This window comes from Cibotium barometz, chromosome 51, assembly GCF_041138505.1.
Source record: "Cibotium barometz isolate CiBa-2024 chromosome 51, ASM4113850v1, whole genome shotgun sequence".
Lineage (NCBI taxonomy): Eukaryota > Viridiplantae > Streptophyta > Polypodiopsida > Cyatheales > Cibotiaceae > Cibotium > Cibotium barometz.
The window spans coordinates 45,768,817-45,792,134 of NC_141096.1; the positions used below are offsets into that span (position 1 = coordinate 45,768,817).

The 23,318-nt window shown below is 44.4% G+C and overlaps 1 protein-coding gene across 7 annotated transcripts in view; it reads right to left on the reverse strand.

Annotated features, from left to right (window-relative positions):
- Positions 1-8,892: 8,892 nt before the first annotated feature.
- Positions 8,893-23,318, reverse strand: part of LOC147609683 (P-loop containing nucleoside triphosphate hydrolases superfamily protein) — an 89,177-nt gene continuing 74,751 nt past the window's right edge. For 6 of the 7 annotated variants that reach the window (XM_086787396.1, XM_086787394.1, XM_086787392.1 and 3 more), the window contains 2 exons: positions 21,746-21,992; positions 8,893-9,553 (listed from right to left, as the gene is read on the reverse strand). In XM_086787396.1, the coding sequence (XP_086643522.1) occupies positions 9,296-9,553; positions 21,746-21,992 (505 nt within the window). In that variant the 3' untranslated portion in view covers positions 8,893-9,295. The remainder of the gene's footprint in view (positions 9,554-21,745; positions 21,993-23,318) is intronic. The other variant, XM_086787397.1, reaches the window with a different exon arrangement.

A 23,318-nucleotide genomic window follows, 5' to 3' on the forward strand; every position in this document is an offset into this window, starting at 1 on the left:
TAGATCATCGTATTGACTTGATCCCTGGTGCTCATCCTGTGAGTATTCCACCTTATAGGATGAGCCAAGCTGAGGAAGATGAGTTGGCTAAACAACTCGAAGATTATCTGAGGATGGGCCAGATCCATCCAAGTAAATCACCTTGGGGTGCACCTGTGTTGCTTAGGAGAAAGAAGGACAATACTTGGAGAATGTGTATAGATTACAAAAGATTGAACAAGCTGACAATTAAGAACCGTTATCCTCTCCCTAGATTAGATGACCTAATTGACCGGTTAGCAGGAGCGAAATATTTCACGAAGATAGATTTGCGTACTGGCTATCACCAGATACGTATTCATGAAAGGCATGTGGAAAGAACCGCCTTTCAGACTAGGTATGGCCATTACGAGTTTCTCGTATTACCTTTTGGGTTAACCAATGCTCCAGCCACTTTCCAGCAAATGATGAACGATCTTTTTCGTGAACATTTGGGGAAATTTGTGGTGGTGTTCCTGGATGATATTTTGATATATAGTCGTACTCTTGAGGATCATGTCAGACACCTCACGATTGTCTTATCTATTTTAAGACAGAATCGACTATATGCTAAATTCAGTAAATGTGAGTTCTTTATGACCGACATCATTTACTTGGGACACAAGATCACTAGAGATGGATTGAGCATTGACTATGACCGAGTTCAAAGGGTTTTGGACTGGCCTATACCGCGAACAGTGAAACAACTTCGTTCTTTTCTCGATTTTGTTGTTTTTCTTAGGAAATCTGTACGGGAGTACTCTCAGCTCACTCTATCGATGACCGACTTATTGAAAGGTCGTGGACGTAAGTCCAATCAGCCTATCACTTGGAATAACGATTTGGATATGGCCTTCAGACTTTTGAAAGATAAAGTCAAGGAAGCCTGATCCTAGTCGGCCTTATGTTCTTGAAACTGATGCCAGTGACTATGCTATCGGGGCTGCTTTATATGGCTCCAAGTTTGTGGTATTGACTGATCATCAGTCAATCAAGTATGTGTGTGATGCGGATGATTTGAGAGGCAGGAAAGCTCGTTGGGCAGAGTTAATGCAAGATTTTGATTTTGAGATCCGTTATCGGAAAGGGTCCATGAATAATATTGCAGATGCGCTTAGTCGGATTAGAGAGGTGAATACTTTGTCGTTCACCGAGATTTCTACTGACTTATTTCAGTCATTGAGAGGGCTTTGCAGGACTGATAGTTATTTTGGTCCATTTTGGCAGAGGATCCAGGACGGGAGCTCATTGATTGACCAAGACTCGGTGACTGAGCAGTCTACCATTCAGGCTGCAGGAGGTCAGTGGATGATTCGGAATGGTTTACTATTCCGTAATGACAAAATTTGTGTACCACATATCCCGGACATTAGGTCCAAGATTCTGAGGGAGTGTCACGACGCCCCTTCTGCTGGACACCCTGGGGTACACAGGACACTATCATTAGTGAAACACACTTTTTATTGGCCAAAGATGAAAGGGTATATAGAAGATTATGTTCTGAAGTGTCAGATTTGTCAGGCAAATAAAGCTGAACGCTTTAGACAGGCTGGGTTGTTGCATCCTTTGCAAATCCCAGGTAATAAGTGGGAAAGTATTTCCATGGATTTTATTATCGGATTGCCAAGAACACATCAAGGCCACGATTCTATTTGGGTTGTGGTAGATCGCTTGACAAAGATGGCTAGATTTTTACCGACCCGGAAGACTATTACAGCTACGCAATTAGCTCGGCAGTTTATCGAGCAATTGTTTAGACTGTACGGGTTACCGCAGGACATAGTCAGTGACAGGGACTCTAAGTTTACGAGTGACTTTTGAAAACTTATTTTCGAGAAGTTGGAAACAACTTTGAATTTGAGTTCCTCAGATCATCCTCAATCTGATGTGGCCAGACTGAAAGAGTGAATCAGATTTTGGAGGATATGCTTCAAGTATATGTATCCAAAAGACAAAGTTCATGGGAGGATTATCTTCCTATGTTAGAATTTGCCTATAACAGTACTAAGCATATGAGTACAGGGTTTAGTCCTTTCATGCTTATGTACGGTTTTCAACCAAGATCACCTGTTACAGTAGGATTCTCAGGACTTCAGCATGATGCAGCACGTAATTTTTTGCAAGATATGCAGGAAATGTTACAAGTTGCGAAGGAATCTATTAGAAGTGCTCAAGACCGAGACAGGTTTTATTCTAATAGACATCGTTCACCTAGAGAGTTCTCTGAAGGAACGATGGTGTATTTGCGAGTTCCGAAAGATTCCGAGACTTTACGGACAGGTAGATGTCCGAAATTATCCCCTAGATACTGTGGACCATTTCGTGTTACACGACGGATTGGTTCAGTTGCATATGAATTGGATTTGCCGTCTCATGTGAAAGTTCATCCTGTATTTCATGTCAATAGACTTAAGGAAGTACTGGGTGGAGCAGATCAGTTAGTTACTCCTCAAGAAATTATAGATGTCCTGGACATGACATTTGTTCCGCACGAACCTGAAAAGATTCTTGGCTTTCGTGAACGAAGATTGCATCATACGCTTATCACGGAATACAAGATCAAGTGGAAGGATCGTGTTGAGGAGGACGCTACATGGGAGACATTGACTTCTCTTCAGAGAGATTACCCTGGCTTTTTAATGAGCTCAGGAGTGAGCTCTTAGAGGAAGGGGAGTATGTCATGTGCACAGTGGGTATCTACCGTGTGCTATACGCATGCAAGACTAGTTTCGAGGCTTGGGGAAGCTTGGAACTAGGCAGGCTGATTGACGAGCTGAGTTAGGGATATACTAACGAGCGGGCACCCAAGTATGGACGGGCGGGCGGCCAAGTGTGGACGCCCGATGACCGGCCAAGAGCCTATAAAAGGGTGGCCAAGGTTAGTTATTGTATTATAGAGAGTCTCGCGAGTTTGTGAGAGCTCTATGGTCTTGGAGCCTGGATCTAGTGCAGACGTGCACTTGCTTTATGCAGCAAAGGCCGGCAGCAATCTCGAGGCCCGCGAGGGCAGCTTCGCGGCGGTATGGGACGTCGTGAGGAGGAGATTGGTCGGTACGTCAACCTAGTTAGCTCAGCTCGTGGCTCGGTGGGGACAGCCAAGACTGTGGGCTTGCCCACGGCTGTCATGGTTGGGAGGTGAGTCAGGCCTGCACCCCCATGCTTGTTTGTTGTTCGTTTGTTTGCAGGATTCGAGTTTCGAACCAAGATCGATCACGAGGGGATCCGTGGGGATTTGACAGTGGGAGTCTCGCGAGTTTGTGAGAGCTCTATGGTCTTGGAGCCTGGATCTAGTGCAGACGTGCACCTGCTTTATGCAGCCAAGGCCGGCAGCAATCTCGAGGCCCGCGAGGGCAGCTTCGCGGCGGTATGGGACGTCGTGAGGAGGAGATTGGTCGGTCATCAGGCGTCCACACTTGGCCGCCCGCCCGTCCATACTTGGGTGCCCGCCCGTTAGTATATCCCTAACTCAGCTCGTCAATCAGCCTGCCTAGTTCCAAGCTTCCCCAAGCCTCGAAACTAGTCTTGCATGCGTATAGCACACGGTAGATACCCACTGTGCACATGACAACTATCAAATTACGAGACATGCTAATCACTGAGATGCATACATAATGGAGAGAGGAGTCATAATTTGAGTGCACAATGAATGCCCAATTATCTTGTGTATATTTTTTTGAGTCCTTCTTTTCAGCACTTGGTTCTGATGCATTAGCCATTGCCATGTCCCGAGTCTTTCTCCGTCTCCTTCTCCAACCTTTTTCTACTTTTCGACAACAATTACATTTACCTTTCTTCTTAGGCTTATCATCCCCCTTCTCAGCATCCTTACTCTAGAAGACTCGGTTGATTCTATCTTTGGCTTATAGCCCCTAAGAAAAGGCTTTGACTGGCAACGAGTGCTTGATCTCCCACACACATACTAGTTTGGTTTTGCCAAGATTTCTCTTCTTGTTGGAGCATTGTAACCAACTCATCAAATGTAAGGGCATTAAGATTACCCTTCATCATGAGCCGAAGTGTGATACAAAACCCTAGTATGAATCTAGTAAAGCTGTGAGAACAATAGACACTAATAAACTATCTAGATAGCCCTCATCCATACATGCTAGCTACTCCTTAAGATTTTTTATCCTCATGAGGAACTCATCCATTAAATCTCTCTCATTCATATGCTTGGACTCTAAATGCTTACATAAGTAGACTACTCATGTCTCGTTATGTAACTAGTAAAGCGCAACAAGCATATCTCAAGCCTGCTTGGCAGTTTTACATGAGCCAATATGAGAAATAATGCTCGTTTTCACAAAACGTTCCACCAATGTATGTGTATGCGCATCCTTTCCATCCCACCTCGGTTGTTCCACTGTGGGGGGTGTAGAGGCAGATGCCACACTATCATCCGAACTAGTATCACCATCATCCAAAGTATTTGTACTATCAATAATGAATCTTTGACACAAAATGCAAATATGTTAACTATATACAGGTATTATCAATACCCATTGAATGCAACCAAGATGGCTGCCAATAGATCTCATTGACAAAGGAAACCTGCAAAGTGTATAAAAAATGGCAAAGTATAGAGTGTAGAAATGTTACTACGAGGAGTGCAAAAATCGATGACAATGATGATGATGTTGTCGAAGTTGTTGATGATGAGCTTGAAGACGTGATATCAATGACGATGACACCCATGTCTACACACCAAATGCTGCTGAAAATTCAAAATTGAACAAAAATTATTTCGAACTGACACTCCCGTGGGATGTCTACAAAAACATTATAGCATACGAACGCACTCGAAACGCCTTGAAATACGTAAAAATAGGGTTAACATAGTTAGCAACACACTATAGGGTATACCTTGTCCGCCTAAGAGAACAGCTTAATCTAAGGCAATCAAAAGAGAAACTCCAGAAGAAGATGACAAGGGGTGAGGACAAAAAGAACTTGCTACGATACCAATTGTTCGAGTGGAGACAAAGGTAGCAACACACACACACACGTATGTAGCAAGCAAGTAGAGATGAAGAGAAGCACACCACTCAAAGTAGATTGATGATAATGAGTGAAGTACAAGTGAAGTGACATGGGAAGGTCGCTACCCCCACACTCATAATAGTGTGTATGCATGCTCGAGGGAAAAAACCTCTTAAGGAGGAAAAATATACCCTGGCCCATTATTAGCCTATGTCCACACTTCACTACCATATAAATGGCTATAGATTACTAAATAACTGTGGCTCGGATGGGAATGTCAATGCCCCCACAGGTGAATTCCACATGAAAGAGTCAAAAATCCATAAGATCATGTTGCAATTCTAGCAAATCAAGCCATGAATTTGGCTATTGCACAATTCCTATACCCACTATTGAGATTTCAATGGAGGAAAGGGTTTTGTAGGAGTTGTTTGTCAAATTTTGGATGTTTATTCTGATTTTGCTTTATCTTCTTAAAGGAGTAATAAGCATAGGGTTTAGATCAATTCTAGAGCACAAATCATTTCAAAGGATTGAGTGAGTCTCTTAGAATAAGAGATTGCAATGTAACTTCTTGAATATCTTCATATGGAGCATGTTCAACTATGCAAGTCCCTTCGAAAAATGCTAGTGATTATGGTCTAAAGTCTTTGAGCATATACTTTAGGAATTTGAACATTATGTGATCATGGCATTTATGTTGCATTTAGCAAATGTTGGCAATTATCTCTATGGGGATGCTTCTAGAACGTCTTGTAGATTTTGAAATAAAAGCTAAACATCACACATAATCATTGCTAGCATTTAGAAAGGGATTTATACTAATGTTCAAGCATTAAAGTAGTAGTGTAACCATATATACATATCCACTTTTGTAGTGGTGTGGGTAATTTCATCAGAGTTTCTAACCTATGTGGTTAGAACTTACCGTGATCAGAGTTGTATGTGTTACAAAAGCGATCTACAATCATGGTGGTGGATGCATTTAATTGGATTGGCTTTGCAAAATTTAATGTTTGGTGGTAACTTAATTTGTTCTTTATCATTCCCTCTAAAGCCTTTATATATGGAGGATTAATCCTTTGCTAAAATTTGGTTTTTGGTCTATGGGTGTAGTGGTAATTGGATCAATTGACTCACTTTTGGAACGAAGGAGAAAGCTTTCTTTTCTTGGAATCGTTTTTCATGTTGGGTGTGTTTACATACCTAGAGTCCCTAAAGCTTTCTTTTCTTGGAATGTTTTTCATGTCAGGTATGTTTTCATACCGTGTCCCCAAAGCATGGGAAGGAAGGTTTTCTTTAACAAGTCATGAAAACCCATGAACTTGATATCTAGGAATGCGATGCAATTTGGCTTTTACCCATTATACATTTCTAGAGCGAGAGAATTTATCTGTTACATATTAACCATGGATTTCTAAAAAATAAGATGAAAAAATCCCTTCGATTGACCCATTGTATTCCGGCTTCCATTCAAGCATTTTGCTTCTTAATGTCTTTTACATACCGTAACAATGCACAAGATGAGTACTAGTAATGATTAATCACTCTCATGTCTAAAAAAAAATATCATTTGTTAGACACTTACATATTACGCATAAGTGCTATGGAATACTAAGGTTTTGGACGAGATGTATAGATTGCTTAGGTGATTATGTTGTTACGATGCCTCTTAGGTGCAGCTTGTTCCCACAGAGGATTTGGAAATTGTTCTACATCTTGGTCATTTGACGCATTAAGCTAACCAGTTGGTTTTATACGGCTAACTAGTTTTTTGGTGATTGCCAAAGGTATTTTTTTGTTGCAAGTGTTTTGGTCAAAGAAATACTTGGTAAACATAAGTTTATTAGAGATTTGTTTCAAGCTCAAACAGTAGGCCTATAACTAGTCAATAGTTTAACACCTCAATTAGTGGAACCTTATGGTATGGGGTGCATAGGTTGTGGCTAGGGACATGTATTTTTTTTTGGGTTTTCTTTTTTGTTGCAAACTATGTTCACGTTTTAATCATGAGCTTCATAGACCATCCGTTGGTGAGTTTTAGGTGTACTTGTGGTCAAACCATTTATATCTCAAATTCAAGAAGGATTCAAAGGTCATGATTGGAGATAATTTGGTTGGTGAACTCCTTTGATTAGAAAGTATGTTTTAGTGTTCCAAAGGAGCCATAATTGGCATTGGAATTTCGTGATATAGCACTCAAGAAAAGGAGTCTTCCAAGATGTGGATCAAGTGAAAAGTACATACTAAAAATGATGATTCTTAGGAGACAATAGAGTCGAGGTAGCTCCATGCCTTTTTTGCTAGTTATTGCCCCAACCGATCTAGTTTAAAGCATGAAGTATGTTATGGGCCTAGGCAACTACCTAGTGACAACCTTGGACCGGATTAGTGTGAAAGGGTTTATTTATTATTAAGTGTGCTTTCCTACTTTATTTATAGCCCAAGCTCTATATAAGCAAGTTGTTAGTGATAAGTGCACTCTTCACAACGAGGTTTATGACAAATTAAGACCTAAGCAAGGCCTTGGCCATGACTCTAGCCACATTTGGATAGTGGGCTCCAATGGTATGGAAAGTCAAGGTTTGGTAACAAGTCAATTGTCATGCAAAATCTATTCAAAAGTTACGAGACAGAATTATGTAGCATAACATCTAGCCACGTGTGAGTTAGAACCTCATGTTATGTGGGTTTGTACTAGAACTTAATTCTCAAAGGGAACATTATCAACATAACTAACAACACATCTTCAATCTAGTCTCCATTATTGGGACACTTCAAGCTCCAAATCATTACAATGCTACAAAGTCCACACATTGAAGCAAAAGATCTTACCAAGCATATCACTAATTCATACACAAACATGTCGCAAGATGTAAAGATTGAGTGACGATATGTCTTCCAAGCCAAAATAGGTAAGCCCATTGATCCTTTAATATTTTGATCACGTATACATGAAGAACCTTAACAAAGGACAATAATTATGAGTTATTCTTTACAAAGGGAAATGTCCATGCCGACTACTCTTATGCGTATCTCATTTAGTAGTGTCATTGGGAGCTTTGTCATGTCCAATGACTATACCATGGCATCATACGACATTAGCATGCTTCCTCATTAAGCCACATCAACATGAGATTTCCTAGTCATCATGCTCATGTAGACAAGCATGTGACTGTAGCTTGGGTCAACCAACTTAAATATCCTTTGAACAATCCACCTCATGTTAACAAACATGCTTGTACTACCATATAACGGCATCTATTTGTAGAAGGCTCTTGTATAGCCCCTTAGTCATGATAAATTATTACTCGAAGCTTTATGAAACCATGAAGATTACTTTAAGCTTTTGTCTTGATGCTATTGTCTTCTACCTTCAGAACTTTGTAGAACAAAAAGTCAAATAGTAGACATCACTTATACACTATGAATCAGTAACTTAAAAGGAACATTCTAAGGATCGAATTTAGACTCCTTCACAATTAACATCACTTATAAACTATAGATTTAAAGGATCTTAAAAGGAACATTCTAAGGATTGAATTTAGACTCCTTTACTAATTTTGAGGGATTTGCATTTCAAAGGTGTCACATCTATATGGTAGAAATAGGCACATAAACCTACTTAGCAAACGAAACCAAAGAAACTCTATTTTAGTTCACTTATATCAAGCACCTCGATACAACTAATAAGAGAGTAGATATCACATTAAAAACCACTTGAGTTCAATTACTATGTATCGAAATTATAATATCCATTTCTTGTGTCATTAAATTTAACCTCAAACACAAGCTTTGTTTAATTTTTTTCTATCTTCTTGTGGCTTATATTTCACATAATCCATAAGCTTTGTTTCTTTCTTATCACTTTCGTTGCTAACTAGTTGCTGAAGGTTTCAAGTAGATGCATCTTTGGTAAACTTTTGAAAATGTGTCACAAGGAACATGGAAAAATACATCGCTTGAGAATAGGGGCTGTTAAGAGCAAGGATAGAAGAATATACAACAACAAAAGGAACTCTACACGTCAAACTACAAATGTCAACAATTGCAAGACAACTTTTCACTGGAGATTTCCATACCATGTATGCCCTTCCGGTTAAAATCTAGTAGCTCTCATTCTGATTCATTGGAGGTTGTGAGATCAACACAAAACTTCAGGGGAGAATCATTCACATAAATATTGGTTTTTGCATGATGGTGTCCTTCGAGCTCTATCACAGCTTAGATCCCTCAGGATAGAGTTAAGTTCTCCTCTCCATTGATTACCACTCTTCATCCTCCCTATCGAACACTATTACTCCAACATGGAAGCTGGTTGAAGCTTCCTCCTCTTCTTCATCCTTTTCATATCCTTCGCTTTTGTTCCTCTGCTCCTTTTTTTATTGGAAAACTTTCCTAGCAAAGAAGGACGATCACACAGACCAAAACTTTTTGCCACATAGCCTAGATGCAACTTCTTTACCTGGAATATTGCCTTGAGATTTCCCTTGTGTGCAGCATATGCACGAACATACGACCTGAAAGCATCAGCTGCAAGCTGTCTCATACTGGCCTGCATCCATACATAATGAAACTTTCTCTCTCTCTCTCTCTCTCTCTCTCTCTCTCTCTCTCTCCATCCATCACACCCCCCCACTAGCTCAGTACTTTCATAGTTTATTTCATGTTCATTTTGTCCTTTTTTTTTTCTGGACATCCAGAAGACATTGACAGTTGTACATTGATTTGTCTCATAGGTCGAGTTCGGCCTCTAGTAGATGTTAATACAGCTTTCTTTCTTTCTTTCTTTCTTTCTCGTCTACTATGAGATAGACTGGAGATTCCATTGCCTCTTCCATGAGGAGTTCGGTCCACCCACACAAGTGATGCAATTTGATTATCAATGAGATGCCTGGGCATGTACTCAATGGAGCTCACACGTCATATGGATGCGTTACTGAGACAGCATACCCAAAGGCAGACCCGATGTGATACTTCCCAAAGGGCCATTACAGATTTCTTCGATCGTCATGCATCCACATCAGAGCCGACCGCCCACACTAGAGATCCGGTCCTCCACCCTAGAGTGAAGGAGTTTAGCTGTTAGGGTTAGGGTTTGGAAGGTACTTCAGAAAGAGGCATGAGAGACAGAGAGAGGAACACGACTTCTCATGTATTGAGTAGTGATAAAAGTGAAGTACAATAGCCACATAAAGATGTGACCTAAAAGGTGTGTTCACATGGTCCGGCCATAAAGTGTGCCAGGTGGACCAAATCACTTATAAACTATTATAAGTGAAACTAAGCTAAAACTGGGAAAAAAACTCCACTAACTGAAGTAAAAAGTACCCCAGTAACCTACTGATGATCACTAGCACTCCCCTGGGTTTATACACAGCATAAAACCCAACAAACGCCCATGGAGTGATATGTGATCACTGTACATCATCCACCAAAAGGAAACAAATTCAAAGCAGTGCGGAATGCTTCGAATTTCGGACGTGGTAATGCCTTGGTGAAGATGTCTGCCACATTCTGATCTGTAGGGCAGTAGATCAGACTGATATCACCTGCCTGGAGTCTCTCCCGAACAAAATGATAGTGAATCTCAATGTGTTTCGTGCGAGCATGAAACACAGGATTCCTGGCCATGGCAATGGCACTCTGACTATCAGTATAGATAGGTGTAGACTCCTCCACTGAAATATCCATATCAGTCATGAGACGACGCAGCCAGACACACTCAACGGTAGTAGTGTAAGCTGCTCTGTACTCTGCCTCACAAGACGAAGTGGCCACTATGGTCTGTTTCTTGCTTAGCCAAGAAATACATGAAGAGCCAAGAAAGAAACAATTTCCACTAGTGGAATGTCTGGTATCAAAATCACCAGCCCAATCTGAATCGCTGTAAGCATATAACTGCATGTCACCCCCCTCAGGATAAAGCAATCCAAGAGACAAGGTACCCTGCAAATACCGAAATACACGCTTCACAGCTTGCCAATGTGACAATCGCGGGCTGTGCATGAATCTGCTCAACTGAGATACGGCATACTGAATATTTGGCCGTGTAGTACACAAGTAAATAAGGCACCCAACAGCCTGAGCATATGTAGTGGCATCAAATAAAATACTGTCATCCTGTAGTGACAGTTTCATCCCAGGCTCCATAGGAGTGCTAATAGGCTTGCAATCCTGAAATTTAAACTTCTCCAGAAGTTTAGCGACATACCGAGATTGCAACAACCCAATGCCTCTGTTATCCTGCACAAACTCTATGCCCAAATAGCAGTGTACAAGCCCCAAATCAGACATGTCAAATGTCTGTCGCAGTATCTCTTTAAAAGCTGCAATTTTGTCATCATTTGATCCCATGAGCAAAAGATCATCTACATAAAGACTGATGACCAGCAGATCTTTCTCTTCTTTCTTTACATACAAAGTGGCTTCTGATGGACTGTTCACAAAGCCTCGAGTTAGTAGGAAAGCATCTATCTTTGCATACCAGGCTCGTGGAGCTTGTTTCAAACCATACAAGGCCTTTTTCAGCCTGCATACTTTCCCTTCATGACCATGTTCTGCAAAACCTATGGGCTGATATACATAAACTTCGTCCTCGAGGTCCCCATGTAGAAAAGCAGTCTTGATGTCCAACTGGTGAACAACCCAACCACGATGTGTAGCCAATGCAATGACACACCTAAGTGTCGACATACGGGATGTAGGAGCAAATGTCTCCTCATAATCAATGCCCTTCTTCTGTGCATAGCCCTTTGCAACTAGACGGGCTTTGTACCTGTCAATGGATCCATTTGCATGTCTTTTCAACTTATAGACCCACTTAGTACATGGCTTTCTTGCCTTTGGGCAGATCAACCAAATCCCATGTTTGATTCTTTTTAATAGAATCAAGCTCATCCTGCATGGCTTTATTCCAATGCACATTGTCTCGTGCATCCACAAATGAATCAGGCTCATCATCATCCTGTAAACTGGCTGCCATAACCATATTTAAATCCATGATGTGTGCATGCTCATTGGTCCGTGTCTCCCTATGAGTACGACCAACAAGAGGACCCCCTAGATGGCTGTCCTGTAATGTCCTCAAATACCATCTAGGTATGTGTCTGACCTGTGGAGCCTGCTGCCCCATATTTGGCTCAACTTCTGGCTCAATTGCCTGCTGAATTTCTGCACTATCTTCATGATTAGCTGGCTGTCCTACACCCTCATGGGTTGGATCACCAACTGTGGAATGAAACTCCATAGGTAGTAGACCTTCAAACACATCATTTTCAGCCTAATTTGCATCATAACCAGCCATGGATATTTCTGATTTTTCATCAAAAATCACATCCCGACTAGTAAATATCTTCTTGGACAGTGGGTCATATAACCGGTAGCCCTTGCTCTCACGGCTATACCCAACAAAAATACATTTTGTGGCTTTATCATCCAACTTCCTCTTCAACTCTTTGGATATGTGTGCATATGCAAGACACCCAAAAGTACGAAAGTGTGATACCGAAGGCTTGCGGCCATGCCAAGCCTCAAAAGGAGTAATGGAAACCAATGCCTTTGTGGGACATCGATTCAAAATATGACAAGCACACATTACAGCTTCCACCCAAAAGATATGTGGTAGCTTCTTTGCCTTTAACATACATCTGGCCATCTCCATGAGTGACCGATTCTTCCTTTCTGCAACCCCATTCTGCTGTGGAGTATAAGGAGTAGTATACTGATGTTTGATACCTTTACTCTCAAGAAAGGAATTCAACATGTGTGACACATATTCCCCCCCCTCAGTCAGAACGGAGAGTCTTAACCTTGCATCCTAACTCTGTTTCAGCAAGTGCTACAAAGGCCAAAAATGCATCATATACCTGTGATTTCTGTGTCAACGGATAGACCCAGCATATACGAGAGAAGTCATCAATAAATGTAGCAAAGTAGAAGCAACCTCCTAATGACTTCGTCTGCATGGGACCACAAAGATCACTGTGTATAAGCTGCAACTTTGCAGTTGCTCGTAGAGCCTGATCACGTGTGAAGGAAAACCAATGCATTTTACCCAAAATACAACCTTCACATATGTGATCTAGAGGCTTCTCCATAAGAGGTAGGTCTGTGAACATGTTATGTCGCTGCATAAGCATAAGACTACCAAAATTTACATGCCCCATGCGAGCATGCCATAACTCCGCATCAACCATAGCTGGAGTAAGAGTGAATGCATTATAAGCAGACTGATCCACTGGCTGAAATGCATCCAACTGATAAAGTCCGTGACATAATGTACCAGTAAGCATCAAGGTCAAAGCATTAGCTTTGTCTCTGACCATGCATTTGTCATCATCAAAGTGGACTTGCATACCACAGTGTGCTAAAGAAGAAATGGACAACAAATTGTTCTTTATACATATAAGCATCTGTAAGGCGAAGGATAGAGCCATCAATGGCTGTGAGCTGAATCTCCCCAATGCCACGAACTGGATATGAAGCATTATTGGCACACTCAACAGTTTTGCCAACAGGGGCAGGGCATACATTACAAAACAAATCCCTGCGAGATGTGATATGCTTTGAAGCACCACTATCAAAATACCAAGTACACGCATGTTCAGTCACACTGAGTGCCTCTGAAGACCAAGAGGCATCATAACTGCATGTGTAGAAACAGTAATCCCTGTCTTCAACAAAAGAAGCAGTCTCCGAAGGAGCTTTAGAGGCATCATTTACTGACATCCCAGATTCCTTTGCCTTCTCTTTGGCAATCCTCTTCCTACACTCTGTGATGTAGTGACCTGGCTTCTTACAGTAATGGCATTTGCCCTTCTTCTTGGGCTGTCCATCACCTTTCTTGGTATCCTGAGATGAACCACCATCACCTGAATTCTGATTTGAACTCTTTGGCTGAGATTTGCCTTTCCCTTTTTGACCTGTCGTAAATGCTTGTTCAGCACTTGTGTTCATATTCATGTTCTTGCTAATTTGCTCTTCTTGTAACAAGAGAGCAACAAGTTCTTGATACTTAAGGGGCTCAACAGCATTCCTCATGCTGAGGTTCATAGAGGTATGAAAAGCCAAGTAGGATCTTGGCAAAGAGTTTAAGATGGTGGATACAAGCTGTGTCTCAGGAATAATCTCATCCACATTGATGAGTTGCTCTCTCAAATCCTACAGCTTGTTCAAGTGGCTAGACATATCATCTCCTTCATGCATTTTCTGATTTTCCAGCTCTCTTTTCAAAAATGAGATCCGTGCCTCATTACGAGCAGCATACATCTGCTCCAAAGTCACCCATGCATTCCGTGAAGAGCCAGCTGAACGAATATGAGGTATTATAGACCTCTGTATTGACAATGCAATAAGTGATAAGGCTTGTGCATCTCTGGCATCCCATGTCTTCTGAGCATTTGTTCTTTGAACAGGCAGAGGCTCACCTGGTGCCTGTGCCTGTTGTCCTCTTCCACGAGCACCCCCTTGGGGAGGAGTCTCTGGAGCCAATGGACCTGGACGTGGTTCATCACCACTAACAAAATCCCAAAGACCTTTTGCCACGAGCACATTTCTCAGCATAAAACTCCACAAGGAGTAATTTATGCCATCCAAGTTGTCTTCCTTCGACAAGTACGTGAACTCATCACTCTGCTGTTGATTTGCCATTATGCTAATGCACAATGTTGTACGTGTGTATCAAAAAACCCAATAGCAACAACCCTGAAAGCAACTGTACTCCACTGAATACAGCTTACCCAAATATGCCTGCACTCTCAATCCTCTGAATGTGCAACAAAATGCACCACTTACTGAGTAGAGCAATGAAAATGGCTCACACAGTGCCAAAATGCCCAAAAATTTCTGCATCCAAGGCCTTGCAAAAGCCTATAGAGATTTCTTTGCAAGGGAACCTCCCTGTACCTGCCAGAAAACTTTCACAGAGAAAATGCCCAAATTTCAAAACTTGTAAAGCTTACCACAAGTGTGATTTTGCAGGTACAGGCGGCTGTAGGCTGTTCAGAACAAGTGTACGGTACAGTGCAGGTACAGGTCGACTGCAGGCTGTACGGAAAGAGGTCGACTGTACGGAGCAGGTACTGTCCAAAGCAGAATACTGGTCGATTGTACGACGGATGTACGGAGCTGCAGGTACACGTAGCAGGTACTGTACGGAAACAACAGTCGACCGGTTTGCTGCGGGTATGCGCGGCATGTATTGTACGGAGCTGGGAGTGCAGCTGGCGGCGAGTGTACGGACAACTGTAGGGTACGGAACAGAACAAGTCGCCTCTGCAGGTACTGTACGGGTACTAGGCGAATGTGTACGGAGCAAAGCAGGCGCTTGTACAGAGCAGAAGGACTGTACGTGCAACTGACGGGTTCAGAACAAAACAGGCGAAGACCTGTACGTGCAGCTGACGACTAGCAGTACGGACAGTTGCAGACGAACCAGTACGGGCAGCTTGGCGAACTTGGTTGTACGGACAGCTGAAGGCGATAGATTGAGTGGCTGCAGCTGAAGGCGACTGACTGTACGGGGCTGCAGCTGAAGGCGATTGACTGTATGGGCACTGATGAGGCGACTGACTGTACGTAGCTGCAGGGTATGGAACAGCTGATGGCGAGCTGCAGCTGTACGGGCAGGACACGCGAAGGCAGCTGATGGCGTGGAACTGTACGGGCATGGCAGGCCAGCCTGCTCTGATACCAAATGAAGGAGTTCAGCTGTTAGGGTTAGGGTTTGGAAGGTACTTCAGCAAGGGGCGTGAGAGACAGAGAGAGGAACACGACTTCTCATGTATTGAGTAGTGATAAAAGTGAAGTACAATAGCCACATAAAGATGTGACCTAAAAGGTGTGTTCACATGGTCCGGCCATAAAGTGTGCCAGGTGGACCAAATCACTTATAAACTATTATAAGTGCAACTAAGCTAAAACTGGGGGGCCCTCGCTTTGCTCCTGCCCCCCCCCGCCTACTGTAGGTCACAGCTCGCAGCCAGGTGTTGATTGCAGGAGGACGGGGGCCGAGTTTTGAGTTGACCAGATCAGTCCGTCAGGGGTGTCCCCTTGCTCCTTTTCTTTTTCTCTTCTTTGCAGAGGCTATGAGCATGTATTTGACAGCAGAGGAGGTTGGTTTGAGAGGACTCCAGCTCCCAGTCCGGGGGGAGGACTTGCTTGATGCTGAGTTTGCAGACGACACAGGCTTATTTTTGCATGGCCAAGAGGCCAATCTTCTTCGGGCAGAGCAGTCGCTCCAGGTTTTTAGTGCAGCCTCGGGAGCATTGATCAATTGGCGCAAGACAGTCACCTTTTGGATCAGTAGTGCTCCTACTCCGGCATGGAGCCCGGACCCCAGTTTTAGATGGATCCCTCCAGGCACAGCAGTGCGGTATTTGGGATGCCAGATTGGCCTAGATTTGTCACCTGAGCAGCAGATTGCCCCGCTTCTTCTGAGCATTCGGAAGAAGCTTTTGTATTGGAGTACAACTCGACTATCCTTGGCCGGGAGGGTGGTGGTGGCAAATCAGGTGCTGTTAGCGACCATGTGGTACATTACGTCTTGCTGGATCTTCTCGAGCTCTTGCATCAGCCAGGTACAGAGGCTGATCAGGAACTTTTTGTGGTCTGGGCGGGACGGTCAGCCAGCTCGGGCAAAGGTTGCATGGGCAGTTATTACACTTCCGTTGGCTCAGGGAGGTTTGGGCATTATAGATCCAGTCAATCAGAGTAGAGCCTTATTGGGAAAGCTTATTGTTCGGGGGTTGCTTCCAGGCGCTGAGCCTTGGAAAGAGCTCCTCTTGCAGCGGCTGCAGGCTCGAGTGCCCCCAGCAGGGGGCACTTGGGCACCAGAGATTCGCTGGATCTTCATAGAGATGAGGAGGACAGGCCTCAGTAGAGGATGGGAGGACAGATTTGCTTTGAGTATCCTGAGAGCTTGGGAGCTGCTGAGACCGGGGCTCTCTCAGCGACCTCCTTCTTGTGTTAAGGAGCGGGCCAGACAGCCGCTCATCTGGAGCCCTGCGGTTCGCACAGAGCAGGGTTATATGCTGGGTTCTCGGCCTCGTCTAGCCTGGGGGCCTTTAGCGGCAGGCCCAGCTCGTAGCTTTGGAGACTGGCAGGCCGCTCTGCAGTCTCCCAGAGGAGATTCAGGTGGAGAGGCTGAGTCACTTCAGAGGGGGGTTGATTATGAGGGATGATATCCAGGAGGCACTCACAGAGGATGGTTCACGCCTCTCGAGCCAGTGGCCCCACGGTGGATGGGAGCCTTTACTCAGTTGGAGATCCTGATTGCGGTCAGAGCTTGCACTGAGGATGGCAGTTGCCTCTACTATGAGATTCAGGATGAGGGCAGACTCCAGCGAGTGGAGGTGGAGTCGCCTTTGGTTGCAGAGTGCACTTTTCAGAGGATTCGGGTAGTGGCCGCCGCTTCTCGGAAGTGGCATATTGACTCCGACCCTGCTGATGTACTCCCGGATTGGCGCATATGGGCATATGCAGCGCGCCCCTTGGCCCGGCTACGGTGGGATCCCGGGGAGTACGAGTGGCATGATCCTTATGCATCCCTTGAGACCACAGAGATTACCTTTTTCCAGTATACTGTTCGGCTGGGACGGCATATTTTGACGGCGAGGAGGACGGTCTCTCCAGCGGCAGCGGGGCATTGGCGGCTACAGGGACTTTCACAGGAGTTCCTGGAGGATTTTTGGGCTCGGCTCTGGGCTAGTCGACAGGCCCGCAGGATCTCGACTTTTCAGTGGCTGGTCGCCCACAGGGGCTCAGCAGTTGGCACTTGGCTTGTTTACAGCGGTCTTCTGGCGGCCTGCGTCCGATGCGGCCACCCTCTGGAGACACAGAGACATTGCCTTTGGGATTGCCCTCAGGCGCAGCAGATTTGGCTGCGGATGCTGCGTATTCTGGCTCCCCTCTCTCCAGAGGGTATGTTTACGTGGGGTGCCGCTGCTTGGTCGACTTCGTCAGGGCCTGCTATGGGCTATGAGATGGAGCAGGGCAGTTAGGCCATCAGATTTATTAGGGGCCAGCCTCGCCTGGTTCCGGCACCGGATTTCTCGTCCGCCAGCTGGACACAGGAGAGGGATTTACGATGGGAGCTCCTCAGTAGCCTCACCATCTGGTTCACCTGGAGGGCCATTTACTTTACGGCCTTTGAGGGGAGATTGGAGCCACCAGCAGAGACAATACGGGGGATTCGGCAGGAGTTAATCCACACCCTGCGAGGACAGTACGACCGCATCCGAGGTGACTCGGACGAGGCGGTCTTACGGCGCCAGGCCTTTCACACCACTTGGCGCTGTGGCCCCTTCTACACCTTACACACGGGATCCCCCCGTTGGCACTACAGGCCACCGATTTGGCTCTCCCCCCCCCCCTATTGTATGATTTAGCCTCTCAGTCATTTGTCCTGATGCTTGTATTCTGCAGCACCTAGGGAGAGTCTCCCGGGCTGCCATGCTGTACTCACTGCTCTGTCTCTCTTATGAGCAAGAGCGATCTTTTGTAGCCCTACGGGCATTTTTATATAACTAATGAAAGGATCTTTTCTCGGAAAAAAAAAAAGCTAAAACTGGGGGAAAAAACCTCCACTAACTGAAGTAAAAAGTGCCCCAGTAACCTACTGATGATCACTAGCACTCCCCTGGGTGCATACACAGCATAAAACCCAACATAGAGAGGGGTCCTCTCAATGATAAAACTCAATCTTTCTTGCAGGCTAGACTCCCCAAGTCAGAACATCACGACCCTCCATCAGATATGATGCTGATCTTCGACGCCATGATATGACATGGTTTGCATTTTTTATGTCGCACGAGTTGAAACATCATAGCATGCCTATGTCCATTGTGGGAGATAGGGATCCTTGGACTACTAGCCTCTTTTGGTGAGCATTGTTTGACAATATGGGTACAAAGCTTAGTTTTTCATTGGCCCTCAAACGAATGGTCAAAGTGAAGCTACAAACCATTGTGTTGTGCTTTGTTGAACTACATGGGAGAAATACTGCCATTGGTAGTCTACATACAACAACACGGTGCATGCATCTATGGGCAAGGCTTCTTTTGAGATTATTTATGGTAAGGTGGTACCTCCACCCATTCTTCGTACTAAGGATGAAAATTTTGCAGCCGACGAGTATGTACTGGATTTCGATCTTGCCTTTGCACAGATGCGGACAGCCACAGGCGGTCCTAGGACAAGCACAAGAATGTTCCAAATACCATAAAAGACAAATGGATATCAAGGAGAATGATTGGTATTGCTGAAATTTGAGAAAGCTCGACTGCGGAAGTGACCAGGGAAGGCTTGTATCCCAACCTTTCCACAAGGTACCATGGACCCTTCCAAGTTCTGGCAAAGATCAGGCTTTTCACTTTAAGTTGCCAGATAATTGGAAGATCCACAATGCATTCCATGTAACCCTCTTACAAACGTATGTGGGACCAGAGCATGTGGAACTGGTCATTGAGGATTGAAAGGATAGGTGCCTCTCTCAAGCCCATTAGAGAATAGTCATGAGCCTATCGCCAATAAGCTAGACTATATAGAGAGTAAGTCGTGGCCAAGTGCCACATTTAATGAAAAGCATGGGAAACCTTACCCTCGATGGTGTGTGCACAGAACATCTACTTGCGAATTTTTTATGCCAAGAATGGACTTATGCCACATGTAAGCAAACTGTAATGGGAAAGTCTGAGACGCCAGCTAGGGGGGTGGACATTGGGTTGAAGAGGTGCTGCCACCTCACAAAGAAGGCCTAGGCCGAAACGCAGTGCGATTGGGCACAGCTGCATGACTGCTCGATGCTGCAGGCGAATCAAGCTTGACCTGGTAGTATCCACGCCCCAGAGGATGAATATTGGTGATCTTTCCAGCTCGCCGATGAGGCTCACCTGCAAAAGATCCCTGTGCTGTCCACACGCCGAGCAGCTACCAAATAGTTTGCATTTGCGAGGAGTTGGAGGTCTGCTTCAGAAAAAGACAGGCAAGGAGGGGCGGCCTCAATCAGGTTTGTCGAAGCGTCTGCTATGGAGTCCTCGTGTGGGAAAAGACCAAAGGTGCGACACTGTGCCAGAAAAGGAAACAAGTCCTTGCGCCCTTGCCTTCACGGGAGATGCGCGAACTGGGGAGGGAGGAGACAATGCGGGAGGGGGGAAGCGTGAGGAAGAGGGTTGGATGAAAGGAGAGGCCAGGGTGGGGGCAGCACAGGGTCAAGGTGTGGAAGGGGGCAGCCAAGTAGGGAGGTGGTGGCAGAAGGAAGAAGCAGAGCAAACGATCAGACGATGGAGGGGGGGGGCTGAAGGAAGCGCCAGGGGGCTGAAAGAAGCGTGCAGGGGGCAGGGAGGGGTGCTGATGGAGGCGGCTGGTGAGGGTCAGGCGGGCAGCGGGGGAGGGTTGGCGAAAGCAGGAGGGGGGCACAGGCTGCAACGAGGGGATGGGGGGAGGGGCGCACGAGCGCAGGCAGAAGGGAGGGGTATACCTCCATCACAAACTTCTTTGGCCCTCACAGATGGCTATGATAACCACTCCCTGGGCCCAACATGATCAAAGAGAGCAGACAGATCATGGACAACACACCCGACCTTCTGATCCCTTCACCTGCGTGCACATGGAGTCATCACAGTCCCTCCAGAGAAGTGGACGTCCCCATCCAGAGTTCCAGACCCTCCACAAGATTCAGGACATACTTCGATGCCATGAAGAGGCCCCGCCATAGAGGTGGACATTGATGCTTTGTACTCAATTCATGGATTAGGTGACACATGATGAGTTCTGCCCATTTCAATACAGGGCAAGCGTAGTATGCTGGCCCTGTCCGTATGGCAGATGTTTTTTTTTTCCATTCTTTCGTAGAAGTTAATACACTCTTTCTTTCTCTCTCTCTCTCTCTCTCTCTCTCTCTCTCTCTCTCTCTCTCTCTCACACACACACACACACACACACACACAGAGCATGCCATAGCAAGTATCAGCCTTGAAACAGTGCACAGATAAATCACAAAATTGAAGCTCATGCCTAGTGATCTACTGTAGAGGCTTGTGTGGGGAGAAGGCTCCAAACCACAGCACAAGAGAACAGACTATGCACCCTTCATGACATGCAGGAGATAGAGACTGATGAACATACACGTCCTGTTTTCCCAGCCTAGGCATAGATTCCAACAAGATCTGGAGGGATTTCTCACTCTGCTTGGTAGCCAGCAACAGGTGACAGCTATGGGTTCTTGCTTTGCTCGCATACTTGACCATCAAGACTGCCTCCTCAGTATTTGCCCAGATGATTCATGACAATCATACATGGGTGTGGGCTGACATAAGCATGGGGACTGCCATAGAACGGGAACGGTCTGAGCATACATAGGTTTACCTTGCACATCCCGAACTTGTTGATACTGACCTTCTTGATACTTACGTGTAGGTTCTATTTTCATCATGTAATAATTCCGTGTGTGGGTATCAACAGCTCTCTGCTATTTGAGTTGTGTCCCCCATTAACCTCTTTAAATTAAGTCAAATCAAGCGTGTATTAATTTTAACAGCTCAGCATCTGCAAAATTATAGCTTCATAGTGTGGAGATGTGCTGTCATCAATGTATGATCTTGTTTAAGAGAAACTTCAACACTGTCACATATCATACAACATGTTTGTGGACAAAGTGGCACTGGTTGCATCATCGTGCATGGATTAAAAACTGTAAGCAGTGACACACTTAAAATGCGGTTTACATCAAGCAAGGCAATGGAAATACCTGTTTGCTGACAAAAGCTTCCAAAGCTTTCTGCAAAACCAACACGGTTGGATGTGTTTCCAATGCATCACGGTCTTCTATGCTACTCAATTTAGTTTTTACAAATGTTTTGCCCCAAACACCCATGAGGGCAAACTCCTTTAAGGTCACGCCGTGCTTTTGCAGCTCATTCAGATAATCTCTCTCACAAGGCTGCAAGAAAAGTAGTGCTTCACCTTTTCGTCCAAGGCGCGCAGTTCTCCCAACTCTACATGACGGAAAAATCAGGCCACGTATCTTAGGTTACCACATGCTGACAGCTTTCAAATGCAAGCAAATCACTCAAAAAGAAAGAGAGAAAAAAGAACGTAAACCTTTCCCCGGCATAAAGAAATGTCACCTTCAATGACATATATGTGGGGACAGAACCATAAGAAAACTGAGGACAATAACCAATAGTGTCCAACAATTAAATTCAGAAGGCTTGAAGATAAGAGGTTAGGATACCTTTGGTTTAATAAACGATCATGTTAGCTGGGAGGATTTCTAGAAGAGGTCCACACCAATGAATAAGCTAGAGGTTAGGATACCTCGGAATGGCAATCCTTTGGTTTGAGAAAGGATCGCATTTATTTGGAAAACAAAAGTGAACAGCATGTGTGCCATAGTTAAGGAATACGCTAACCCAAATCAACTAGATTGAGGGTTAGGGTTAAAAAACTAACCCTAGATTAGGGTTAGGGTCTAGCTGGGCTTAGAATTTCTTATATTGTTGCATGAATGTAAAAGCTTGACCTTTAGGGTGTTTAGGATGAGCTCTGGATGGCCTAGGGTCAAGCAAAAGCAAGCCAAGGGCTAATTATAAGCTATTACAATCACATTTTTCGTTCTCAGGTTTTTGACGTTTCAGGTTTTTTTCGTTTTGAGGTTTTTCGGGTTTTGTTTCGAAAGGTTTCGTCCCTTGGCTAAGAAACCGCGAGGTTTCAAAAAATCAATAATTTCATAAGTATAAATACTTAAGGAACTTATGGTAGCCATCTAAAAACATAGTGTAATGATGAAAAAATGGTATCTTCTCCACATCTCTGGGAACCATCCTTATTTTGGTGAGGCGTTATGGCAATTTTGCTTGATTAGATGCCACAAGTGGATCAATCAAGGACTCTTAAGAAATTGAAGAAGAGAAGGTAGATATTGGAAAAGATTGAAGACATTGAAGGATGGTGTATGAAGAAAAAGGGGAAAGAAGAGAGGAAAAGAAAAGAAGAAGAGCAAGGGAGAAGAAGAGAAAGGAAGAAGAAGAAGAGGAGAGAAGAAGAGAATGAAGGAAGGAGTAGAGGTGAGAGAAGTAGCAAAAGATGGAAAAGGGAAGCAGGAAGGCAAAAGATGGAAAAGGGAAGCAGGAAGGCATGAGAAGAAGAGGGAAGGAAGGTGATGAGGAGGATATGGAAGAAAAACAAAAATAAAAAATCCCAAAAAAATCAGGGGGAACAAAAAAACGAAACCTGAAATTTGGGCGAAATTGCCGTACTTGAGAGGTTTCGAGGTTTTCAAAAACCGTTTTGAAGTTTCGAGGTTTCGGGGTTTCAAAAGC